General features: G+C 40.4%; 2 protein-coding genes across 3 annotated transcripts in view; one reads left to right on the top strand and one right to left on the bottom strand.

Moving 5' to 3' along the window:
• The window catches only part of aimp1a (aminoacyl tRNA synthetase complex interacting multifunctional protein 1a), a 51,868-nt gene extending 27,393 nt beyond the window's left edge, over positions 1–24,475 (bottom strand). The window contains exons 1-2 of one of the 2 annotated variants that reach the window (XM_067994437.1): positions 24,397–24,475; positions 1,347–1,480 (exon numbers count right to left, since the gene is read on the bottom strand). In XM_067994437.1, coding sequence (XP_067850538.1) covers positions 1,347–1,480; positions 24,397–24,398 — 136 coding nt within the window. In that variant the 5' untranslated portion in view covers positions 24,399–24,475. The other variant, XM_067994438.1, reaches the window with a different exon arrangement.
• Positions 24,476–24,721: 246 nt separating this feature from the next.
• tbck (TBC1 domain containing kinase) overlaps positions 24,722–25,260 on the top strand; it is a 163,749-nt gene continuing 163,210 nt past the window's right edge. Inside the window, exon 1 of the mRNA XM_067994439.1 lies at positions 24,722–24,807. The gene's annotated coding sequence lies outside the window, so the exon portion shown is untranslated. The remainder of the gene's footprint in view (positions 24,808–25,260) is intronic.

Raw genomic sequence — 25,260 nt, forward strand, 5'->3', positions numbered from 1 at the left:
ACCTCATCTAAGTGGGAACCACCACAGCCAAGCCCTGTCCTCACTTGATGTACGTACACACAGACATACACACACAGATGTTCTAGTAGGGACTGCTGCGTAGCAAGTGAAGGGGGAACTCTGGCAAATTTTCCCCTTCTTGGCGTCCTATTTGACCCTGAGCTGAGCTTAGACCTCTGCCTTGCCTCCCACCTTGCACTCATCCAAAACTCTGCTGCCCATATCCTAACTTGCACCAAGTCCAGTTCACCCATCACCCCGTAGCTCACTAACCTACAATGGCTTCCGGTCCAGCAACGTCTCGATTTTAAAATTCTCATCCTGGTTTTTAAATTTTGTTTGATAACGCTCCTGTGAAGCACTTGGGACATTTAAATTCCTCCATGGCTTCACCCCTTCCTTTCTCTAACCTCCTCCAACCCTACAACCCTCTGAGATCTCTGAGTTCCTCCAATTCTGGCCTCTGGCGCATCCCCAATTTTCATCGCGCCACCATTGGCAGCTATGCCTTCAGTTCCCAAGCCATAAAGCTCTGTAATTTCCTCCTTAAACCTCTCCACCTCTACCTCTCTTCTCCTTAAAACCTATCTCTTTGACCAATCTTTTGGTCATCTGTCCTAATACATCCTTGTGGCTCAAATTTTGTTTGATAACGCTCCTGTGAAGCACTTGGGACATTTTACTACGTTAAATGCATTATATAAATGCAAGTTGTTGCTGTTCTTAACGAGGGAATATTGAGACCAATTGTATTGCTGTTCCATTAACTGACTGACTGAACGCAGATCAGAGAGTAAAGCTAGGATTGCTCCTTTAAAACAAAACTCTACTTCTACATAGCTGTTGGAAAGTATAGTATAGCAGCAGTAAATGCCATGAGTCTAGTTCAAATATTCTAAACCCACTATTAGCAGTATGAGATTTAAAGAATAAACACGAGTTTGAAAAAGGATTAGGACAAACAAGATTTACATGCCATATTTTAATGTACCAGAAAGAAAAAGAATTCTCAATAGTATCAAAAAATCTATCAAAGGGTTCCTGGTGGTAGTGCTCCTACTTCCCAAACAAGTCAATTGGAATTGGCTGGACAACTAAATGTTACTGTAAGGTTAACAGGTTGGCATGGTATTTGTTTGCTGTAAGCATGCCTCCTGTTGGCTGACCATACAGCACCACTGAAAACAGTTGTGACAGTCGATGGTTTAAACAATCACATCTGTCTAACTGCCAATGACTCATGCAGTGGAAAGGGAAATTTTTAGACATGGAGAATTCCTAAGAAAACCTGGGGAAAGGGCAACATAAGCATACATAAATAAACAAGCACAACATTCCAAACTTACTTGCTTTCTCTTTAAGTAATGCCACCTGCTGCTTAAGGTATTCAATGACTTGGTCAGCCTCTATAGCTCTCTGCTCCAGTCGGTTTAATAGAGCACGATCGCTCGACATCCTTAACAACTGACGAGCTAGAAACCTGACAGACAAAAGAACAAGCAGATACTCATCAGTGCTCACATAGATGCCCATCCACAATGTTTAAAAAAAAAGAAACAAACTCTAGTTTTGCAGGAGCCAAATGTCACAAGAACAAGCTTGCTTCATTGTTTTTCGGAACAAATGTGGATGAACAGAACCCCAATGTATAGTCCTTTAATCATGATGCTAACAGGCCTTTTAGGAACATTCAGTAATATTTTTGGTGTAACATAGGGCAGTAAAGAGACAGAATGCACTGCTGTTCCTGTCTCTCTTTCTTAGGCTATGTATGCTTTGAAAATCCTGTACATTTTTTTAAATGATAAAATCCTAAAAGCAGGCAGAACTGGAAGAATCAACACCCTCTGTCACTGCTCACATGTGAAAAATAGCCACTTGGGTGACATTTCATAGAACACCCAGAACCCATACGTTTCCCATGTAAGGAATCATTGACTTCAGGAGAGGAGAACAAGGGAGAAAATAAGCAGAAAAAGGACAGAAATAAAAAAGAGTCAAGTACTCCTTCATAAGTATATTGTATTTTTAAGGATGAAAGATAAAATCCACAGAGTGAAGTACAAGTACATAATAACTGCGTTAATTTTAAATTACACAAGGGTACTAAGGAGTGTTACCATAGTGCAAATTTGATGCAATATTATATTTTGATTTGAGTCATGCCTCTGCTTACAGCACAAAGTGACATTTTGATCTGCATTTGAGGATTTCAAAGACAAAAATTTCCAAGTAAACAACGAAAGCTGCTGGTTGGGCAGTCAACACGCAATTGTCACTGGACTTGAGACAAATACAAAATTAAACAGCCTTAAGCAAAACTATAAATTGAAACATTTTTGCCCTCTCAAGACAGCAGACTTTCATTAGATGATTTAAAAAAAACAAAATGGGATGGTCAATTGGTTAAGAACTGGATTAAAGGCTATAAAGATAAATTAGGGTAAAAATAACGTACACTAATATCCCTGAGTACTTGCTTCATTGGCTTCATCACCATGGAGAAATTTCAGTTTTATCTTGAAAACTACCATCTCATTTCCGCCCTCTCTTTCGTTTCCAAAACTTTTGGACATGTTGTTACTTCCCAAATCCATGCCATCTTTCCTATAACTCCATGTCTAAATCTCTCCAATCAGGCTTCTGTCTCTGCCACAGCACCAAAATGGCCCTAACCAAAGTCACAAACAACATTCTCTGTGACTGTGTTGCATCATTCCATCTTGACCTCTCTGCAGTCTCTGAAATGCTCAACCACACCATCCTCCTTCAACATCTCTCCTCCATTCTCCAGCTTGGAGAGATTTTTCTACATTAAAAAGGTACTAAATAAATGCAAACTGTTGATGTTCTTCTTCTCCTCAAGTGGTTTTATCGTTGCTTATTCACCTCTTGTCAGATGGTGACAAATTGCATATTGCCTATTGAAAGGAGCAAGTTCAGTGAGAAGATTCTGTTCACCCTTTGCTTTCTTATTGAGCAGAGTTGGTCAACTTTTCAAAATTAGGACTAGTAAACAAAATTGCATACCGATAACGAACCATAAATTGTGGAGCTTAGCAATTACATAGAAATTACAACACAGGAACAGGGCACTTGGCCCAACCATTAGGTGTTAGTGTTTATCCTCCACAAGAGCAGTAGTCCTAATCCGAGTGCCTACCCTGTTCCCATATCCCTTTATCCCCTATCGTTCAACCATCTATTTAACCGATTCTTAAAAGTTGACATGGTCTCTACTTCAATCACTAACTCCAGTAGTGCATTACACATTCTCACAACCCTGTGTAAATAAAATCTCTCCTGCTCTCTGTCCTAAATATCTTCGTTAATCTTATATCTATGCCCTCTAGTTAGTACTGTAATGAATCACATATTCAGTCGAAGCAATACATTAATTTTTAAAAATTCGCTACAGTACTAAGACAGTATGTACATTATTCATAAACTCAAGATACCCTTTTAACCAGGTTATTAATCTATATGTAGTCTATGACCCTAAATGAACCAATTTAACTTTTATCACCCTACTAAAACGAACACAAACAATCTCAACAGGAGGAAGAGTAGGTCATAAGGTGTGATGTGGTGTGCAAGAGTTCATTTATTGAGCTCTGTGACAGGCAATTGTGTGCGCTTATGTGCTCAATGAATAAAAGAATGAACTCCCCCACACCACACCTCACTTTCACATCAAGCAATTGCACTCACACTGACACTGATGCAGGGCCATGTCAATAAGCTGTCATGAGGTCAGCCAATAGCAAACAATTTTCTAAAGAAAAGATTATTAGCTGCTATTGAATTAGTTCCTTTCTGGCTGGGCTATTTTTAGTATGGTGTGTTAAGAGCTGCACTTTAGCCACTGAAGAGCCATAAAAAGCATGCAGGATACCAGGTTGCTGGCCATTATATAGATACCCCAACCAGTGTCATGCATCATGCTTGGAACAATTTTTTTCAAAGTTCTTAGGCACACTGGTTTAAGAACACGTCAACAAGCCTGCTCCTCAGTATAAATCTGGTACTGCTGGAAGTCCTGTGCAATTTCCCCCCGCCCCTCACATTACACAATTTTGTATCTTGCCACAGTAGGATAAATGGAACACAATGTAATTATTTCCCAGTAAACACAATGGAAACTATTCATATTAACCTGATAAAATCACCTCCTTAATCAAGACAATCCTTTGAGATATTATGCAAGCAGTCTGTTAATTTAACAATTTTATTCCTGATCCAAATTACTTCTCTATTAAGGTCCACGTTAAAATATTTGGCAAGACTCAGTACACCTCATCAAAAGATTGAATGTGTGTGCTTTTGTGTGCGTGCTCGTGCACTTTCCATCCTGATTTATGTTAAAAGTGCCCATGAGGTTTTCATGTCAATTGTTTCACGTCTGGTGATCCTTGCCGTATCACATTTTTAATTAGGAGCTGTTCATTAACTAAATGAGATTGCTGCAGAGATAGTGGATGTCTTGGTTATGATCTTCCAAAATTCCCTAGATTCTAGAATGGTCCCAGCGGATTGGAAGGTAACAAATGTAACCCCGCTATTCAAGAAAGGAGGGAGAGAGAAAACAGGCCAGTTATCCTGACATCAGTCAGCGGGAAAATGCTGGAATCCATTATTAAGTGGTAACAGGGCACTTAGAAAATCATAATATGATTAGGCAGAGTCAACATAGTTTTATGAAAGGGAAATCGTGTTTGACAAATCTATTTGAGTTTTTTGAGGATATAACTAGCAGGGTAGATAAACGGGAACCAGTGGATGCAGTATATTTGGATTTTCAAGAGGCATTCATTAAGGTGCCACACAAGAGGTTGGAGGTAATACATTCGCATGGATAGAGGATTGGTTAACCAACAGAAAACAGAGTAGGGATAAACGGGTCATTTTCAGGTTGGCAGGCTGTGACTAGTGGAGCGCCGCAAGGATCAGTGCTCGGGCTTCAGCTATTTGCAATCTATATTAATGACTTAGATGAAAGGATCGAGTGTATTGTATCCACGTTTGCTGATGATACAAAATTAGGTGGGAAAGTAAGCTGTAAGGAGGATACGAAGAGTCTGCAAAGGGATACCAACAGGTTAAGTGAGTGGACAAGAAGGTGGCAGATGGGAGTATAATGTGGGGAAATGTGAGGTTATTCACTTTGGTAGGAAAAATAGAAAAACAGAATATTTTTTTAAATGGTGAGAAACTATTAAATGCTGGTGTTCAGAGAGATTTGGGTGTTCTTGTACAAGAAACAAAAAGTTAGCAAGCAAGCACAGCAAGTAATTAGGAAGGCAAATGGCATGTTGGCCTTTATTGCAAGGGGGTTGGAACACAACAGTAAGGAAATCTTACTACAATTGTACAGGGCTTTGGTGAGACCTCACCTGGGATACTCTGTACAGTTTTGGTCTCCTTATCTAAGGAAGGATATACTTGCCTTAGAAGCGGTGCAATGAAGGTTCACTAGATTGATTCCTGGGAAGAGAGGGTTGACCTATGAGGATAGATTGAGTGGAACGGGCCTATACTTTCTGGAGTTTAGAAGAATGAGAGGTGATCTCATTGAAACATGAGATTGTCTGGGGGCTCGACAGGGTAGATGCTGAGAGGCTATTTCCCCTGGCTGAAGAGTCTAGAACTAGGGGGCATCGTCTCAGGATAAGGGATCGACCATTTAAGACTGAGATGAGGAGGAAATTCTTCACTCACAAGGTTGTGAATTTTTGGGATTCTCTACCCGAGGGCTGTGGATGCTGAGTTTGAGTATTTTCAAGGCTGAGATAGGTAGATTTTTGGATTTTAGGGGAATCAAAGGATATGGAGATTGGGCAGGAAAGTAGAGTTGAGGTCGAAGATCAGCCATGATCTTAATGAATAGCGGAGCAGGCTCGAAGGGCTGTATGGCCTACTCCTGCTCCTATGTTCCTATGTTCTTAATGCGACAGTCTGTGACACAAACACGTTAAGAACTGCTTTAGTTCTCCTTGCAACTGCTTCCAAATTTTTGCATTTTCTGTTTATGAAAGAGTTCTTTTCTTTAGGATTTCCTCGCCCCTTCCTTGCTGTTGACTTGAGTAGCAGGGCTCCTTATACTGTCCCTCCTCCATCTGCTTCTCTCTGATACGTCTGTGCCGTCCACCTCCTGCCCACTGTCAATTTCCTTAACATTCCATACCGGCTTATCTTTATTAAATAGAAACATAGAAAACAGGAGCAAGAGTAGGCCATTTGGCCCTTTGGGCCTGCTCCGCCATTCAAAATGATCATGGCTGATCGTCTAACTCAGTACCCTGTGCCCGCTTTTTCCCCATACCCCTTGATCCCTTTAGCATTAAGAAATGTATCTAGCTCCTTCTTGAATACATCTAATGACTTGGCCTCCACTGCCTTCTGTGGTAGAGAATTCCACAGGTTCACCACCCTCTGAGTGAAGAAATTTCTCCTCATCTCTGTTCTAAATGGCATACCCCGTATCCTGAGACTGTGACCCCTGGTTCTGGACTCCCCAACCATCGGGAACATCCTCCCTGCATCTAGTCTGTCTAGTCCTGTTAGAATTTTATATGTTTTGATGAGATCACCTCTCATTCTTCTAAACTCTAATGAATATAGGCCTAGTCGACCCAATCTCTCCTCATAAGTCAGTCCTGCCATCCCAGGAATCAGTCTGGTAAACCTTCGTTGCACCCCCTCCATGGCAAGGGCATCCTTCCTCAGATAAGGAGACCTAAACTGCACACAATACTCCAGATGTGGTCTCACCAAGGCCCTGTACAACTCTAGTAAGACATCCCTGTAACTGTACTCAAATCCTCTTGCAATGAAGGCCAACATACCATTCGCCTTCCTAACTGCTTGCTGCACCTGAATACTCACTTTCAGCGACTGGTGTACAAGGACACCCAGGTCACGTTGCACCTCTCCTTTTCCCAATCTATCACCATTCAGATAATAATCTGTCTTTCTGTTTTTACAACCAAAGTGGATAACCTCACATTTATCCACGTTATACTGTATCTGCCATGTTCTTGCCCACTCACCCAACTTGAGTAAATCACATTGGATGTACATAATATTAAATATATAAATGGATGTCCCGCTCGCTCTTGACTCCGAGTCTGCTTCAGCCCCTTGCAGTGCTGAGCCTCCAGCTGCACTCCGTTGCACCGCTGCCCCCTCACTCCCTTGCTATACCTGCCTGCTTCAGAGGAAGGACGACACAGAACACAAGACTGGCAGGTGGAGCAGCTAGGACTCAGAAAAGTCCAGGCAGTTTTCCTTTTCATTAATTAATGAACAGGGCGTGGGGGTTAACGAATACTAATGGGAAAGATGCTTTTGGAATTTATCATGGACTATATAGCTTTTAAAAGAGAGGGGCAAAATGAATAATGTATAGCAGTATGAAGGTTTAAGGGACAAAACTGTTAACATGCGAGTGTTTATTTGCTTTGAGCCCTGGTAACTGCAATACAGTAGGGAAGTTGCTGCAGGTAAAAATGTGCGTAACTTTCCCTAATTCCTCTGTAGATGGGGTTTGTGAACACAAATCTCAATAAATGTCAGATATTCATTTTAGGGGAATAATGGACTGGCGTGAGCCTGTTTTTTTAAATTTATTCGTTCATGGGATGTGGGCATCGTTGGCGAGGCCGGCATTTATTACCCATCCCTAATTGCCCTTGAGAAGGTTACCACCATCTTACCTCACCTCATTATTTCCTTTAATTTATGTTAATTTGGATTTCTTGGGGCCATTTCCCCACAACCAGGTGAGGGAATAAAACCAGAGATGTCCCACCAACCCAACCCAGAGTACACAATGTAACCTGTTTGTTTTAGTCAGCATGTTTTCTATTAGCACAGAATGTTTGACTTCAAAGTGAGGACTGAATTACACATCACACATTATGTTGGCAAAACATGAAAAAAGTGGTACAGCACAATGAGATGCTATGCAATATAAGAAATAAAGAACTTGCATTTATAGAACACCTTTCATGACCTCATAACATCCCAAAATATTTTACAGGTGAGTAAGTTTTTTTTAATTGTAGTCATTATTATAATGTAGGCAAACATGGCAGCCAGCTTACACACAGCAAGGTTCCACAGCTTAGAGATAAGTGACCAGTTAGTCTGTTTCTAATCAAGGAGAAACCATTGAAAAGCACTACTGTCTTTCAATCAGCTTTTTGTATGGATTCTAAAGTCAGAAAAATCATAGATTGAAATAACCGACTAAACCTGTTCAAGATAAGAAAGCAACATACGAAGTTAAGCGAATAACTCTTACTTGGTCCTGGGAGAAGGAAATCAACAAAAAGCCACTTCAAACTTCTTACACAATGCTGTTGTGACTGGCATCATCTGAGTTGTGGGTTTACAAAAAGACACTTATCTATTATGAAATTATTCTGGAATATATATACAGATCACAATTAAATTGCATTTGGATAGGTAGATTTAAACTATTAAATTAGTTGCACATTATTGTCATAGGCAGTATGCGACTAAACAGAACATGAGAAAGTGGAGGAGGAGGAGTTTCATGTTATTTGTTAACATGGCAATTTTTAGTCTGGTTTTAAGAAACTCAGAGCATGTTATGTGTTTCCCTCTGATCAGTGTCAGTGGAAAAAGTGAGATTTTAAAATCAGGGAATCATGCTTTATACTTGTGTCAACATTTTCACCAACAAAAAAAGAAAGGGAGATAATTATACTGCAACTAAGGACCCAATGCCTACTGTCTCAAGTTTGAATGGCACCCAGGTACAGCAACAGTGCAAACGCAAGGCATGCAAAGAGCTTTGTTCTCCCAGTGCCTCATTTTTGTTTTAAAGACGAGTGCAGGAGGGAGCATCCAATCTAACATTAAAACATGCTGTATAAAGTTTTACGTCCTCAAGAAGTCCAGCAAATCTCCAGACACTTTTGAAATGCACTTCCCACCAGGCCAGAGTTATACTGCAGCCAGTGTTATGCCCATGTAATGCAAGACATCCTCCTGAGATGTGCCTGTGTGTTCCTATTACATACATACAGGACGCTATATAGGAATTATAACTTAATAGCAAAAATATTACTATACCCACAAAGAAAAGCACAAAGCTTTAAAAAGAAAATTAACTTTCAAAGGCAAGATATGATTCCATAATAGCTCTCTGAGCTGTTGAAATTCAAGCACTAAAGGAGATATTCCAGTTGTTTTCTGCCTCAAGGCATTTGGAATTTGAACCCACATCCAAATTTGCTACATATGAAGACTAATGCAAAAATTATGGATAAATTAGACTTCAACACTCCAATGCAATGGTGTCAATGCTGGTTTTGATCAAGTTGCCAAAAAGATAGTGTATCTACAGGTTCTATTAATAACAACTTTGTAATGTTAGAACAACAGAGTAACAAACCTTTTGACAACAAAAATAGAACAAAATGCACCTTGGAAAGTAGATCCAATCAGCTATCTCAAAAGACAGGATTCAGTTTTACCACATGTGCTGCAGATCAGCTCAGAGCATTAGACAAATGTTTACGATTCTTCATTTTTAGTTTTTAATTCCAGAATTAAAAAATTAAACCTGGGTGAAAACCTTGAGAAATGTTTACTGTAACCTGAACAAAATGTTGGACACTTAATCACTTAGCTTTATAGGAGAAGGGAAAATTTTGACAGGAAAATCAGGACAACAACAAATTGGGTCTGTTGACCTCTGTGCCAGTTTTCCTAATCCACACTCCCAAGGAACACTGCTCTGTACCAGGAGCATCATCACCACAAGATTTACCCTAGTCTTTTCTTAAAAAGTTTCTATATATATGGAATTGAAAAATTGGGGCTGTTTTTGTTTAAATTTATGAAGGGATAGGATAGAGTACATAGAAACAGACAGTTTCTGGTGATTGAGGAGTCTAGAACGAGGGGACATAGAAAAAAAATTAAATGTAAGAGATTGAGGACAGATGAGAAACTTTTTACACATGCTTGTGAGCCTGGTTAGATAAGTGGTTGAAGGAAAGGACGAAAGGTTATGGAAACAGAGCAGGCACATTCTAGTAAAACTCCTCTAAAACCGGTCAAGGCCTTGACGTCCATCCTAAAGTTTGGTGCCCACAATTAGCCACAATGCTCCAGCTGAGGGCTAACCAGTGATTTATATATGTATATGGTGAGATGTGTGCAACTGGCAGATCTGAATTAAAATGCAGATGAAGATTTTGAGGCCTTTCGCCCAGCGGAAATGGATCAGAAATGCCCCGAAAATGGTGGGGTATGACTTACTGGCCTGTTCCCACCATTGCTGTGGCCAACGCAATCTTCCTATGGGCATACCACTGGATGACCACACCGTCAGCCTGAGTCAGGCGATACGCCATTTTAATCTGATAATCAGGGTCCTATGACGTACCTAAGACCCTGTTTGCCATTTTAGGACAGTATGGGGTGTAGCGTGCACAACAAACATGGAGGAGTTCACGGGGTAAGATTTGCTGCATTTCTGTGGTGTCGGAAGGAGGAGTGTTCCTCCAAGTTCCATAAAACCAACCTAGGCCCCTGCGGATCCCCACCCGAGATCTGACCCAAGCCACATAAAGAGATATTAGGACAGGTGACCAAAAGCTTGGTCAAAGAGGTAGGTTTTAAGGAGCGTCTTAAAGGAGCAGTGAGAGGTAGAGAGGCGGAGAGATTTAGGGAGGGAATTCCAGAGCTTAGGGCCTAGGCAGCTGAAGGCATGACTGTCAACGGTGGAGCAATGAAAATCGGGGCTGCGTAGGAGGCCAGAATGGGAGGAGCGCAGAGATCTCAGAGGGTTGTAGGGCTGGAGGGGGTTACAGAGATAGAAAGGGGCAAGGTCTTGGAGGGATTTGAAAACAAGGATGAGAATTTTAAAATCAAGGCATTGGCTAACCGGGAGCCAATATAGGTCAACGAGCACAGGGATGATGGGTGAACTGGACTTGGTGTGAGTTAGGGTATGGGCAGTAGAGTTTTGGATGAGTTCAAGTTTACAGAGGGTGCAGGTGGGAAGCTGGCCAGGAGAGCATTGGAATAGTTGCGTCTAGGAGGTAAAAAAGGCATGGATGAGGGTTTCAGCAGCAGATGAGCTGAGGCAGGAGCAAGCAGTCTGAATACACAGACAATGAAGGGGTCAAGAGAGGTGGTGGAAAAGTAGAACTGGGCGTCATTGGCGAACATGTGGAAGCTGACCCTATGTCTGCCGATGATGTCGAGGGGTAGCATGTAGATGAGCAGAAAGACAGAAGCAACAGATTGCCTGGACACATTTAATATGTGGCCTCATGTTGAGCTGGAGTTATACTGCATGTGGTACAAAGCCTGAGTAGTGATACTACCTACTAGAAGTGGTCTCAGACCTGGTTTCAGCGCACCTGTAAGTCAGATTGGAACCCGACTCCCGAGTTACTGAGTTCTACAGGTTAACAGTTCAGGTACAGACCTTCATCCGAAATCAGTTCTGATGATATGTTACACTGTAAACCTTAACCTATCTTGGTCTCTGTTAGTGTTTTATCTTACTATAGGTCTTTTGAAGAGTCAACATTCAACAACAACTTGCATTTATATGGTGTATTTTAAGTAGAAAAACAACCTAAGGTGCTTCACAGGGGCATTAGGAAAAAAAATTAATGCCAAGCCAAAGAAGGAGAAAATAGTGGCCAAAAGTTTGGTTAAAGAGGTGGATTTTAAGGAGATCATAAAGGAGGAGAGGGAGATGAAGAGGCGAAGGGGTTTAGGGAAGGAATTCCAGAGCATGGGGTTGAAGGCACGGCCAGCAATGATGGGGTAAAAGAATGATGGATGCACAAGAGGCTGGAGCAAGAGGAATAGAGAAATCGGGGTGGGGTTGGTTGTGGGTCTGGAGGAGGTTACAGAGATAGGGAGGGGCAAGGCCAATGAGGGATTTAAACACAAGGATGAGAATTTTAAATTGGAGGCATTGGAGGACTGGGAGCCGATGTAAGTCACTAAGGACAGGAGTGATGGAGGACTGAAACTTGGTGTGGGATAGGATATGGAAAGCAGAGTTTTGGATGATCTGAAGTGCAAAGAGGGTGGAGGATGGGAGTCCAGCCAGGAAAGCATTGGAGTAATTGAGCCTGGAGGTGACAAAGGCATGGATGAGAGTTTCAGAAGTGGATGGACTGAGGTAGAGATGGAGGCAGGTGACGTTATGGATACCATCAGGGAGTTGTGGAAGAAATGGGCATGGATTTGGGAAGCAACAAGATGTTCAAGGACATTGAAGAGGAAAGGGTAGTTGGATATGGGGGCAGTAATTAGCGGGGACAGAATTCTCAAAATTTGTGTTATTTTTATAAAGACCTTAAAGTTATGGAAAAAAATTGATAGTGTGGCAAGTTCATGCTGTTATTTATTATTTTCACTGGAGCCAGGCTCATGTGGGGGATAAATACCAACATAGGCTGGTTGGGCCGAATGGCCTATTTCTGTGTTATAAGTTCTATGAAATCACTGAGAACAAAGAACTCTCAAAGTATTTTGTGCTAAAATAAAGAAGCCAGTTAAAACGAAAATTAACTAATCTACTGATTCTCTTTAAATGGTCTGATTTGGTACAAGCGTTGTGGTTCGAAGAGGGAAAAGAGTGAAAATCTTAGGGGCAGACCACAAAATGGGCAATTTCAAATTTTATGGCACAACAGACCAGGGCTTATATTCTTTGGAAAAAAATATACTGTGCATGAATAGTGGTGCTCAAGACTTAGAAATCTTGATATAAGCCTGACAATTTTCTCTGCAGGAGGTAGTTTTCATGCTGTACCAAATGCTCATTTTTGCCATGTAGAAATTTGAAATTTCAAGAAAACAAGAACTTTGCTCAAAATTTGAACCAGATGTTCAGTTCACACAAATAAAAACATGCTGTAACAGTACAATATAAAGAAAAACAGCAAAGGCTGGAAACCGGAAATAAAAAGAAAATGCTGGAAATACAGGTCAGTCAGCACCTGTAAAAAGATAGGTTATGACATTCCAAATCTGATGATGGGTAAACATAAATGTCGTAATCTGTCATTTCTCTTTATAGATGTTGACTGATCTGCTGTATATTTGCAGCTTTTTCTATTTTATTATATACATATTATAACTGTTTTCACCATATAAATTTGTTAAGTGCTTACCCAAACTGTCACTTATCCCTCAAACTCACTTTTTCTAATGCTCCAGTTAATTTATTTCATGTGCCTTTGGCCGCTTTTTCCACCAAAAATTTGATTTTTTACGCACATACAACAGCATACTGTCAGCATCTTGTCCCATCTGTCAGGATGCTAGTAGCCACAGCTGGCTTTAAATAGGGATGGCAATCAAATCTCCACAAAACTGTCAAAACACTTCAAAAAATAAGTCACTTTTTACAAAAGCTTCAAATTGGCACAGTCAGATCCAGGGTTCTGAAACCAAGAGTCCATTCAGACTCCCAGGTCCAATGCGGAATTTACGGAGTCAAAGTGCGAAGTAGGTGCAGTAATATTTTTTCTCCAAGATGCCTTCAACACACTGTAAACATGCAGGGGTACAGTTTTAAATGTGTTAGTGTCATCTAGTGGCAAATCATCAACATTGCGTCAATTTAAATTTTTTTTTGTTATATTGAAGCCTAACCAATTTGGACACAGGAAACTTGCTATGGTATGTTAACCCTACATTGGCAGTACATCTACAGCAGACTGATACATGGCAAGTACGCGAAGTAAACATCATATTGAAGCTGTTATAGCCATACTTTTCTTCAAATCGCATTAATCCACTAGATCAACTTTTTAAAAATGAGGTCACTAGGTTATGCTTCTACCCCTCATACCTAGTACATGACAATCTTTGATTTTGCAAAAAGAAAATCAGATTGGAAACTGCGGCAACACTGAGGGTTCACCTGGGACATCAGCCCTTAAAAAATTACTTACAGCTCCTCTAAAAGCAGTAAACAAATGCAATGGTACTGAGCCATTCAGACCAGGAAGGTAGTAGCTTCAATCTCTGCTGAACAATTTGAGTAGGGGCGGCAGTACAATTGCTTCAGTGCCTGGGCTAGCATGAAATTGTTCCAGATCCAGATTTTCCAACGACCTCTACTGGAAACGGTGTTTCACCAGTGATGTCCCCCAGAATCAAATTGGCTGCCAACATTCACCGTCTAGGCATGCTGGCAACATATCTAAGCGTAAGTTAACATCTTCAGAAAAGAAGGAAAGCAAAACAAGCAATGGCTGGGGGGAAAGGCTATGATGAAAAGGGGCACTGAGCAGTGAGTTATATTCGACGGTATTGTGACTGAATAACCCATGTACCAGCAGCATTTTGAAACTATCTTGTATTATTTTTCATTTTGAATAGACTGGCTTTCTCCTCTTCTTTGAAATGTTGAAGATATGTTTAAAGTGTAAATACTTTCAAAATAATGTATAGTTTTGCTTAAATTATACATGAGCATAATTTAAATTTGAGAGATATAGACATCATGCAGATTTTTTTTGGGAGGGGGGCCGGGGGGACCTCCACTTTTGATCCACTACCAAAAAACAGAAACTTCAGATCTATTCCCTCACTGCTATTTGTTACTTATTTAATGAAATTTAAATTCAAAATTTATTTTTCATTAATTTCAAACAAAAATCTGGAAGACAGATGCTACATGACCACAATGATATTATTTAAGACTGTTACTTACACTTTTTCTGCTATCAAGAATTATTTTTTTTTTAAAGTGATTGAAAGTAATACACAATCATAAACTGGACATACAAAACACTTGTAAATCAAAGAAAAAATAATCCTCAAGATTGTGTACAAATCAAGTACTTTTGAACTGTAAAAATGTACCTAATTTATCTATTTCCTATTCTAGTTCTTTATTTTAAAAATTTCTAATGTCTCTGCAAAATGTATCATTTATACGTTCTTCTCTGCCCTCATTTAATCTGTGCATGGCAATCAGTGCTTCTGGTTAATGGTTTTTCTTCTCTTTGCTCCCCTCCTGTTCTGACCACCCACAACTTTAAAACTGTAGACTGAGAATTCCACAGCTCTGGAGGCTTGAGTTGCTTTTATACTGCAGGCTGACTCACAGAAGAACATCATAACTGTGCCACTCATCCTCCGTTTACCAGTTTCACAGCATCAACCTTAACTCAGTGGTAGTACTCTCGCCTTTGAGTCACAGGTTCAAGTCCCACTCCAGCACTCAAGTTTGAGACTTGAGCACAAAATCTAGGCTGAAATTTCAATGCCGTACTGAGGGAGTACTACACTGTCAGAGATGCCCTCTTTCGGATGAGACGTTAAACTGAGGCCCTGGCGGCCCTCTCACAGATGTAAATGATCCCATGGTACTATTCGAAGAGGAGCAGGGTACTTCTCCCCATGTCCTTGCCAACATCTATCCCTCAAATCATCATCACTGAAACAGACTAACTGATCATTTATCTCACTGTTGTTTGTGGGAGTTTGCTGTGCCCAAATTGGCTGCTCTGTTTGCCTACGTTACAACACTTCACTAGTAACTAATTTATTGTGAAGCACTTTGGGACATCCTGAGAATGTGAAAGTTGTTATATAAATACAACATCTTTCTTTTAGATCGTGCAGCTTCTTGTGAGTCATGGTACTGTGCGCTTGCGCAGACTGACCGTGACAGTTTGGTCAGTGCTGATGACGTGATGTTACTTCATGACATCGCTGCTGTTTCCGCCAGACTGATGCACTTACTGGTCCCAGGAAGACTGACGTCAGTTGCGTAGACTCTTGTGGTTTAAAATAAAAAAGGGCTTCTGAGTCATCTGTCTTAAAAAATCTGACAACTTATCTTCACGTTGCAACTGGTTGTTTGAGACTCGTGCTTTGGGAGTTAGCAGCTGAAGAATTCATAAGTAATATAAAAACAACTTTAGATTTTGGATGGTTTATAGATATAAGGAGAGGCAGGGGCACTAAGTGCCCAGCTACAGAAGTTACAGAACCGCCATTTAAAAGGCAGCTCACAATGGGGACACTTTGGCTCCTGTGGGAAGAATAAATGTGGCCACAGTCACAACAAAAAAGATGAAATTTTCCAGTTACTCAAGAAAATGATTAAAAGCTTATTTGTAGCAAAACCATCTTGTTGAAGTCTGATTCATGATGCCACTGCAAATTCCTTTTAGTTTGAAAAAAATGACAAAGTTGAAATGTTAGCTAGATGGTCAAAACAAAGCATTAAACATCATGGGGTAGAGCTTCCACTGTGGGTGCAATTAGGAAATGGCACCCAAAACGGGCTCGAAATTGCACTCGTTAGGTTACAGTTCATGTTTCGGATAAAATTAATTTGCATAATCACAAACATAAAATGTTCAATGAACCAGCGCAACTGAGCAGCATAATAGAAATTAATCATTTTGTTTCTTTCCATAAAAAGTATTCCTTAATGTATTTAAGAGTGGTAACCTGGTGCAATTTTATTAATACAGCTGAAAATTGGTTAATCACCAAAAATAAGCATTTTTATTAAGAGTGTCCAGTTCTCCATCTGTGAAAGTGATTATACTGAACCATTTCATAGTTTAATTGGTGTACATTAGTCAGTTTCTTAGTAAATTAAATATTTTTTGATAATGATTTTTTATCTTTTTTAAAAACGTGCCTACTTGTGCCTGTGCCCCAAAGAACATGAGCGCAATTTGACGAGTCTTCTCTATTCAGCGCAATCTTGACTTGGGGGCGTGGCCAGTTTTGTGGGCAAGGCCTGATCCAGGTGAATTGAATCTTAAACCAGCGTAAAAGATTGCAGAAAACACAAACGCAAATGGTTTGGAGCCTAAATCACTTAAGTTTGAAATTCCTCGATCTTTTGCGTTGGTTCGGCTGATTTCGGCCGCATTGTGCTGATATTATTAGCGAAAACAAGCAGAAGCTCTACCCCCATATTCTAAGGACTCTGAACTGGAGAATTCTTCACAAACCCTGATTTTGCTCTGGTAACCTTTTAGCTGTAAATGCATCAACCACGTTATATCAGATACTTTGAGGCAGGTCGGTCATAGAACAGAATGGAATGGATACGCTGCAGTGATGTTGGTCAAAGTGGTTCCTTTGCAATGTGCTTACTCCACATAACAAGGAATATCACTGTTCAAGGTTATTAAACAGACTGATCACAGGACAACTTTTCCAACCATGCCAGCATGTAGCTAATACTCAGTAGAAAATGGGGGGAATAAAATACAATATTGAGCTTACAACCACATAAATTTAACTAAAACTAAAACAGAGAGGTAGACTATAAATTAGACATGTTAGAGGATCTGAATCTAAAGCACAAGATATTTAATTACATATATTCTATTTTTCAGTAACGATCTAATAGTTTTTCTTTTTTCCCCCCCCTTGCAACTTTTACGCACCAGTTTTCTGTTTTATCTTTTCTCCTTTTATCTCCTTTTCTGTTGTATCCCAGCAAGGACTCAACATCTACATCACTGTCACCTTCCAGCATCTTGCCCATGTGCGAGCCTTGACAAATGAATATCAGCAGGCTATTTTACCACAGAGGGCATCACAGCTGAAACCAATTCTGCTCTCACTTAATATCGATAGCAGATAGTAATCAGAAGTCGCAATCCTGGCCATTTTCCCCTCCTCCCCCATGGGCTGAAGCCTTTTGTTATGCCCCTTCCAGCACCACGGCTGACATCAGCTCACTCAGCACAGAACGAGAATCAAACCTGGAACCATCTATGCATGAACTGGATGAACTCACTGAGCTAACCTAATAGCATTTTCCAATAAACATTTTTGTGTGTGGAGGTAGTGAAGTTCAGAATTATAGCTGGAAGTAACAGAATTAAATTCACACATACAAGGGATTCTAGGACTAAATCTTTCAACCTGGAATTGTAAGTGAGCTTTACTAAGAGCTTTAAAGCGTTAGTACAGCTCTGGAATATATACTGTTCTTACTCTGTGACTTAGCTGAAGATTTTTCACAGAAAAGAAAACACAAGTAGCATGACACTAAGTATTGATCTGTACCACGTGTATATAACAGGTGCACAGTCGTTTGACTCCAAAGTTTCTGGTATCACAGGACAGCTGACATTGACAGCTGCTGGATCTGCTTAACATGTAGACACAGATTCAAGACTGTACTGGTCTTTAATTTTTGCCATCCTTTGCACTAAATACCACATTAAATAATGATCTTAATGCTGCCTGTGACCGAAGAATTTTACTGCAGCCAGCTCTTTTTTTACTTCTCCCATAAAAAAATTATGCAAGCAATATCTCTTTATGAGCTTAATTCTAGTTTCCTCTAATCGTGCATAATTTTATAAATCTAATGCATTCATGATTGTATCCTCATTTTGATGCTGCTTCTTACACTTGAGTAGAGGCATTATACTTACATTGAATCATAGTCACAAAAAACTCAAACACTATAACCATTAAAAAAGTTTACATTTTACCTGCATTTGATTAGTAGAACATTACATTCAGAAACATAATACAAAATACCTTTCAAAGCTAAAAGGAAGTTCAATTACTGGCATCTAGCAAAAATTTGACAATATATTTCTGATCAAAAACAATAATTCAGAATATTCCAAATTATTGAATAACTATACATATATAACACACCTGCGGAATACAAATTACTCAGTTACGTCCATTTTAGGTTAAATTTGTGCGACCACGTACTGACAATATTAATTAAATAATTAAAGTGTTATAACCAATAAATTGTACAGCCCTGCCCTCCAGATTATTAAAAAAATTGTCGAGAGTGATGACAACAAAAACATCAACTCAGGATTTAATGCACAGTAAAGCACACAAGCTTAACTTTTTTCTTTTGTATCGTATGAACCTCAAGACTAATATACTAAATCACTCCTAACCAGTACTAGATTTCTTTTATATACCTGTGATAAAGAATCATATATTACACTAGAAAACAAGTTTATCATTCTTTAAAGCTCTTGTTTTTGGCATTGAATTTCTGACAAATGAGATTTTATGCAGGAAAGGTTGCACTCCACCACAGCACAAGTAAAAGCTTCTAATTACCTAATATAGTAACAGATGCGGGGGAGACTTAAATCTCGTTCTCTATCATTAAAGTCTGGTGTGTCACAACAACAAGCTTTGTTCATCAGTTTCCAGCAGAATCACGTTTCTATTTTTCAGGATCAAATACAGAATCATTCATCTGCCCAACATTTAAGGGTGAGATGTGTTATTTTCATAAGTAAGACAACTCCAATAGGACTGCAACATGTGAAAGTCTAAAAATAGGTATCAGCATGCCCATGTTATCTGAAACAACATTCCTGCCTGCATAGAGCAGAGCAGCAATCAACAAAGCTAATGCTTATCGCCATATTAAACTAACAGTCTTTTAAAACATTAAATTAAACATTTTAACAAAGGCAGAACTTGCTTTAACTAACCGTAGAAACGGTGAAAATTGCAGAAGTGTGTGAGAGAGAGAGAGAGAGACCTGTTTCGATACAAGTGACCTGTTCTTATCCTTCTGGACTTCTGGATTCAAAAGCTACTGGTACCAACCATATCAATCTACACCCACCCACATTCTGGCTGGAAATGATAATTTCATAGTGTTCTAGTGAACGATGTTTTAGAAGCTTTTCAGTGCAAGACACCAGTTGAGTCACTATAAAACAGAAAAACTTTCTTCAGAAGAGAATTACAATGAGAAAGGGCACTGGCCCATCTTAATTCATCCATCCAGAATGGCCTTAACGTTCTCCCAATGCAGCATCCAACTGGTTCTTAAACAATTGCAGAGTTTTCACCTCCACTACTACATCCAAGGGTCTATTCCACGTTTTAATCACTCTACGTGATGAACTTCCTAATTTCAGTCCTAAATTTGCAGGCTCTTTTCTCTAGAAAAGAGAAGGCTGAGGGGTGACCTGATGGCGGTCTTTAAGATTGTGAAAGGATTTGACAGAGAAGACGTAGAGAAGATGTTTTCACCTGCAGGGAGACCAAAACTAGGGGCCATAAATATAAGATAGCCACTAATAAATCCAATAGGGAATTCAGGAGAAATTCCTTTGCCCAGAGAGTGGTGAGAATGTGGAACTCGGCACCACAGGGAGTAGTTAAGACGAATAGCATAGATGCATTTAAGGGAAAGCTAGATAAACACATGAGAGAGAAAGGAATAGAAGGTTATGCTGATAGGGTTAGATGAAGAGGGGTGGGAGGAGGCTCGTGTGGAGCATAAATACCGGCATGGACCAGCTGGGCTGAATGGCCTGTTTCTGTGTTGTACATTCTATGAACCTGTGGTCCCTTGTTTTGCTCCCACTTTCTACATTGATTTTCAACATTTACCTTTTCTATACCATTTACTATCTTATATACCTCTAAGATTACCTCTTAGATACCTCTTACCAACTCTGAAAAGCCCAACTCTCTCAAGCCTGTCCTCAAATCTCAGGCTTCCAATGCTAGGGATCATTTCCGAAGCTTCGCCTCCTATGTTTGAATACCTCCCTTATGACTCAGGGACCAGAACTGAACACAGATCTCAAAGTGTGCTCTGTCCAGAGCACGATACAATTTGATTATGACTTCCACTGACTACGTAGTTCAACATTTCTATTGATTTTCATTTCCACACCGTTCACTTGAGGAAGGAGGAAGCCTCCGAAAGCTTGTGGAATTTAAAATAAATTTGTTGGACTATAATTTGGTGTTGTAAAATTGTTTACAACATTTCTATTGGCTTTGTTGATTGTTCAACATCTCCAGCCAATGCAGAGCAGCAGTGAGTCTAATGAGACTCAGGTTTCTTTCACCTTCACATTTAGATATGTTGACAACCATTCATTGAGTGCATGTGTTGCCCATGTTTCCTTCCAATTTGAAGCAATTTACACTTGCCTGCATTAAATTTCATCTGCCATTGTTCTGCCCACTTACGTATTTTATGCAACTCATTTTGTAATTTCTGAGCTGCCCCTTGCAATTCCACTACCCCTCCTAGTTCATTGGGATTCTGAGTCCAAGTTACTGATATAAATTAGAAACAGTCATGATCCAACACTGATCCCTTGGACATCACACTCAGTACTCCCCTCATCCCAATTAAAACTTTCAGGACCACTTAAATGATTTCACTTAAAATAAACTAAAATAATGAAGTTGGTGCATATTTACTAAGGCAATTTCAACCATAAAATAATGTATTTAACAAGTTGAATCGCCATAAATCACAGCATGCATACCCAAATGACATTGGTAAATTCTAAATCAAAAGCAAAATACTGCGGATTCTGGAAATCTGAAATAAAAACAGAAAACGCTGGAGCTCAGCAAGTCAGGCAGCAACTGTGGAGAAAGAAACAAAGTTAACGTTTCAGGTCGAAGACCTTTCGTTAGAGCTGGAAGATGTTAAAAGAGTTAAAGTTTTTAAGCAAGTACAGAGTCAGGGAGGGGGGGGGGAACAAAAGGGAAGGTCTGTGATAGGGTAGAGGGCACAAGTGATTAAATGACAAAAGGGATGATGGTGCAAGGCAAGGAGGTGGTAATGGGACAGGTTAAAAAACAAAAGAGATTGATCAGAAGTAGCTGTAAATGGCAGCAGCAGAACCATTACCAGCACTAGCTGACTGAAAAAATGGGAGCAGTGGTTATGATCTGAAGTTATTGAAATCAATGTTGAGTCCGGAAGGTTAAGTGAATTTATCTAATTTGCCTATCCATCAGAATCACTATGAAGAATCAGCCTTTTCACATAACATTCGGATTTAACTAGTAATAACACCAGTTACTATCCATAATTACCAATTGTCAGATTATGGGTGAGCCGCCAAAACAGTGGAACAACCTGGTAAATTTTAACTAATTACAGGCTTACATGGTGTATTCTAAAGGCCATTTTTCCAAACTAGTACATTACAATAAACACGTAAAGATCTGAAGTCTAAAGATCACCATTAGTACTACTTAAAAAAAAGTTGAAAAATTATATACATGCTTTTGAACATTGATGACATTAGGGAAATGACAAGAAGTTAATAAGCTCAACAACATAATGGAACTGAATTAATACAAAATGTGCACAACACTGCTGCCTCCTGCTGTGAAATAAGTGAGGTGGCATACATGTCGCCCGAGATATACCCCACAAGGTGGTTTTGTTCATCGTCTCTAACCTCAACCTTTGGCTGCCACTCTAGTCATTTTATTCTGACGGCTGGCAGGCCAAGCTCTCAAACCATCCGTGTAGACCGGCAATGTGATTTTCACATCCTTGGCCTCTGCAGACCTTCCACCAACATTTGGGAAGGTTTGCAGCCAGAAGTGTAAAGTCACAAACTCAACTTTAGAGTAATGTCACACAGATAAGTTACTTTATAATCATGTTTCAGACTTTTGAATAACTGCAAGTGAAAATCTTACATTTGCAGATGCCCCAATGTTGCCACCAGTACTCTGCAGCAAACTCAGAACATCAGCGGTCTGACCGTAACACAGAACTGTTCCACTGGAACTGGTTCCGCAAGATGAATGGGGCAAACGGCAGTTGCTATGACACCCATCATGGAAGCATGGTGGGTTAACGTCTCCTGAACACACAATATATAGACTGTCATAAAAACAGAAAATGCTGGAAATACTCAGCGATTCAGGCGGCATCTGTGGAGAAAGAAACAGAGTTAACGTTCAGGTCGATGACTCTTAGCCAGAATATCTGAACCTGAAATGTTAACTCTGTTTCTTTCTTCACAGATGCTGCCCGACTTGCTGAATGTTTCCAGTATTTTCTGTTTTTATTTCAGATTTCCAGCATCCGCAGTATTTTGCTTTTAATTTTGGCTGACACTTCCAGTTAAGACATCAAACCAAGGCCATCTGCCTACTCAGGTAGATGTAAAAGATCCCGTGGCAGCATTTCATGAAAAGCAGAGAGTTCACGCAGTGTCATAAACAACATCGATCTCTCAACCAACAATACTAAAACAGATTATCTGCTCACTTTTCCCATTGTTCATTGTGGGACCTCGCTGCAGCTATCACATCTGCATACAAAACAGCAGCAATTACCATTCAAAAGTGATTCATCAGCTGTAAGCTGCTTAGGACGTCTGAGGACATGAAAGGTGCTATATAAATGCAAGTTCTTTCTGTGTATAAAATGTTAAACGATCAGGCTGCACAATTCTTCGAAGCAAACTCACTCTTTTCTACTAGTGTAAACAATTTTACAACACCAAGTTATAGTCCAGCAATTTTATTTTAAATTCACAAGCTTTCGGAGGCTACCTCCTTCCTCAGGTGAACGATGTGGAAATGAAATCCTCGAAATGAAATCGCATTTATAATTCACAGAACAATGCTTGGTGATTACAGACAGTTTTTTCAACTGCCCGTTGCCAAGGCAATCAGTGTGCAGACAGACAGGTGTTACCTGCAAGTTCTCAGAATATACAAATCACCAAAAAAAACAAACAAAAAAAAAAGAGATTTCTACTAGTGTTCTACCTGCAAAAAAAAACTTACTATGACAAATTGCCTTGAAATCTCTGTAACCTCCTCCAGCGCTACAACCCCCGTCACCACTCCCAACTTTGCATTCCTGTCTCTGGCCACCTGGGCATCTCCCTCCACCCCCGCCCTACAATTGGTGGCCTTCAGCTGCCACGGTTCCATGCTCTTGAATTCCCTCCCTGTCCTCCTTAAAACTGACCTCTTTGACCACGCTTGTTAATCACCCTCTCCTAATCCCTCTGTCTTTGGCTCGGTGCCCTTACCCGCTCTGTGGCTCGTTTCTTTAGGTTAAAGGCGCTATATAAATGCAAGGAATCTTACAACACCAGGTTATAGTCCAACAGTTGGACTATAACCTGGTGTTGTAAGATTCTTTACATTTGTCAACCCCAGTCCATCACCGGCATCTCCACATCATATATAAATGCAGGTTGTGGTTAATTGGGGGGAAAAAAAAAGAGTATTTTTGTTTAAATAGTGATGACGTCATGAGGGACAGCAGGCCCGGGTGGGACACCGACCACAACGTGGGGGGGTGAACAGCCACAGACTTATTAAAGCCGGACACTGGCTAAAGGTATCAGTCACCCCGACCCCGACCCCGACCCCTAGTATTTGTTGACCACAGACTCACCTCAGCTACCCGCCCCCAGGGATCTTTAAATAAATAAATAATAAATAAATAATAATTAATTAATAAATAAAAGGCAGCCACTTGCCAATCAAACCGGCGGTTACCGAGGTGTCAGGGGAAAACCGTGAGGCCGCCGCAAGTTATGACAGAGCCGCGGAGCCACAGTGACCGACTCGCCGGTGAATTTTTTTTTTACTCACATCAACTCGGCCAACCGTCCGCTCCCGGGGGGCTTAGTGGCCTCAGCGCAGCCGCCTTACACCCGCCTGTCTGCAATGTGCATTTACTCTTTCCCATCGCCCCACCAAAGCAAAATTCCACAACGTAACGCCTCATTTCACCAGAAATGGAAAAAAAAAAACCCCCACAAAACCCGTTATGCGTCGGTCTGAAAATAAAACGGACGTTGCTCGGTATAGTTATAGCAAAACGGCACAGCCACCAAAGGACCGGGGCGGGGGCTTGACTTCCCCCGTCGGCGCGAAATAGCATTGTGGGAAGTGTAGTTTACCAGCCGCTTAACGCCCATTGGTGTGAAAGCAGGGCTGGACTACAGGTCCCAGTGTGCACAGGTGCGCTGCGACGCGCTGGTTGCTGAGGAGAAGCAAGCGGTAAGGAACTGTGATTAGAAATGAGATTGGGGTGTTGTAACCTGTGGGATGGGTTGTTGGCGATGCACCGACTTCGGTTAATATTTTTAAATACTTACTGGTCGAGAACGACACTGTGGTAACGTTAAAGAGCATCTGCTTTATGAACAGGCGGTGTCTGGATTCTCTTGCATCCGCCTCCTGCAGGATAATTTAATTCCTTACAATAACATTGCAATCCTTGCACCTCAGAAGATAGTTACGGATGAGGCAGGCCGTTCCGCCCATCTCCGTTCCTATATGCAGCAACACTCGACAGTTTTCCATCATAGCATCCAGCTGGTTCTGAAATGTTTCCTGAGTTTTTACTTTCACTAATCTATCCGGGAGTTGGTCACTATACGAAGAAGAATTTCGTGATATCTGTTCTAAATTTGTCTTTTTAATAGTTCGAACCTATGGCCCTTCCTAATC

Source organism: Heptranchias perlo, chromosome 1 (assembly GCF_035084215.1).
Source record: "Heptranchias perlo isolate sHepPer1 chromosome 1, sHepPer1.hap1, whole genome shotgun sequence".
Lineage (NCBI taxonomy): Eukaryota > Metazoa > Chordata > Chondrichthyes > Hexanchiformes > Hexanchidae > Heptranchias > Heptranchias perlo.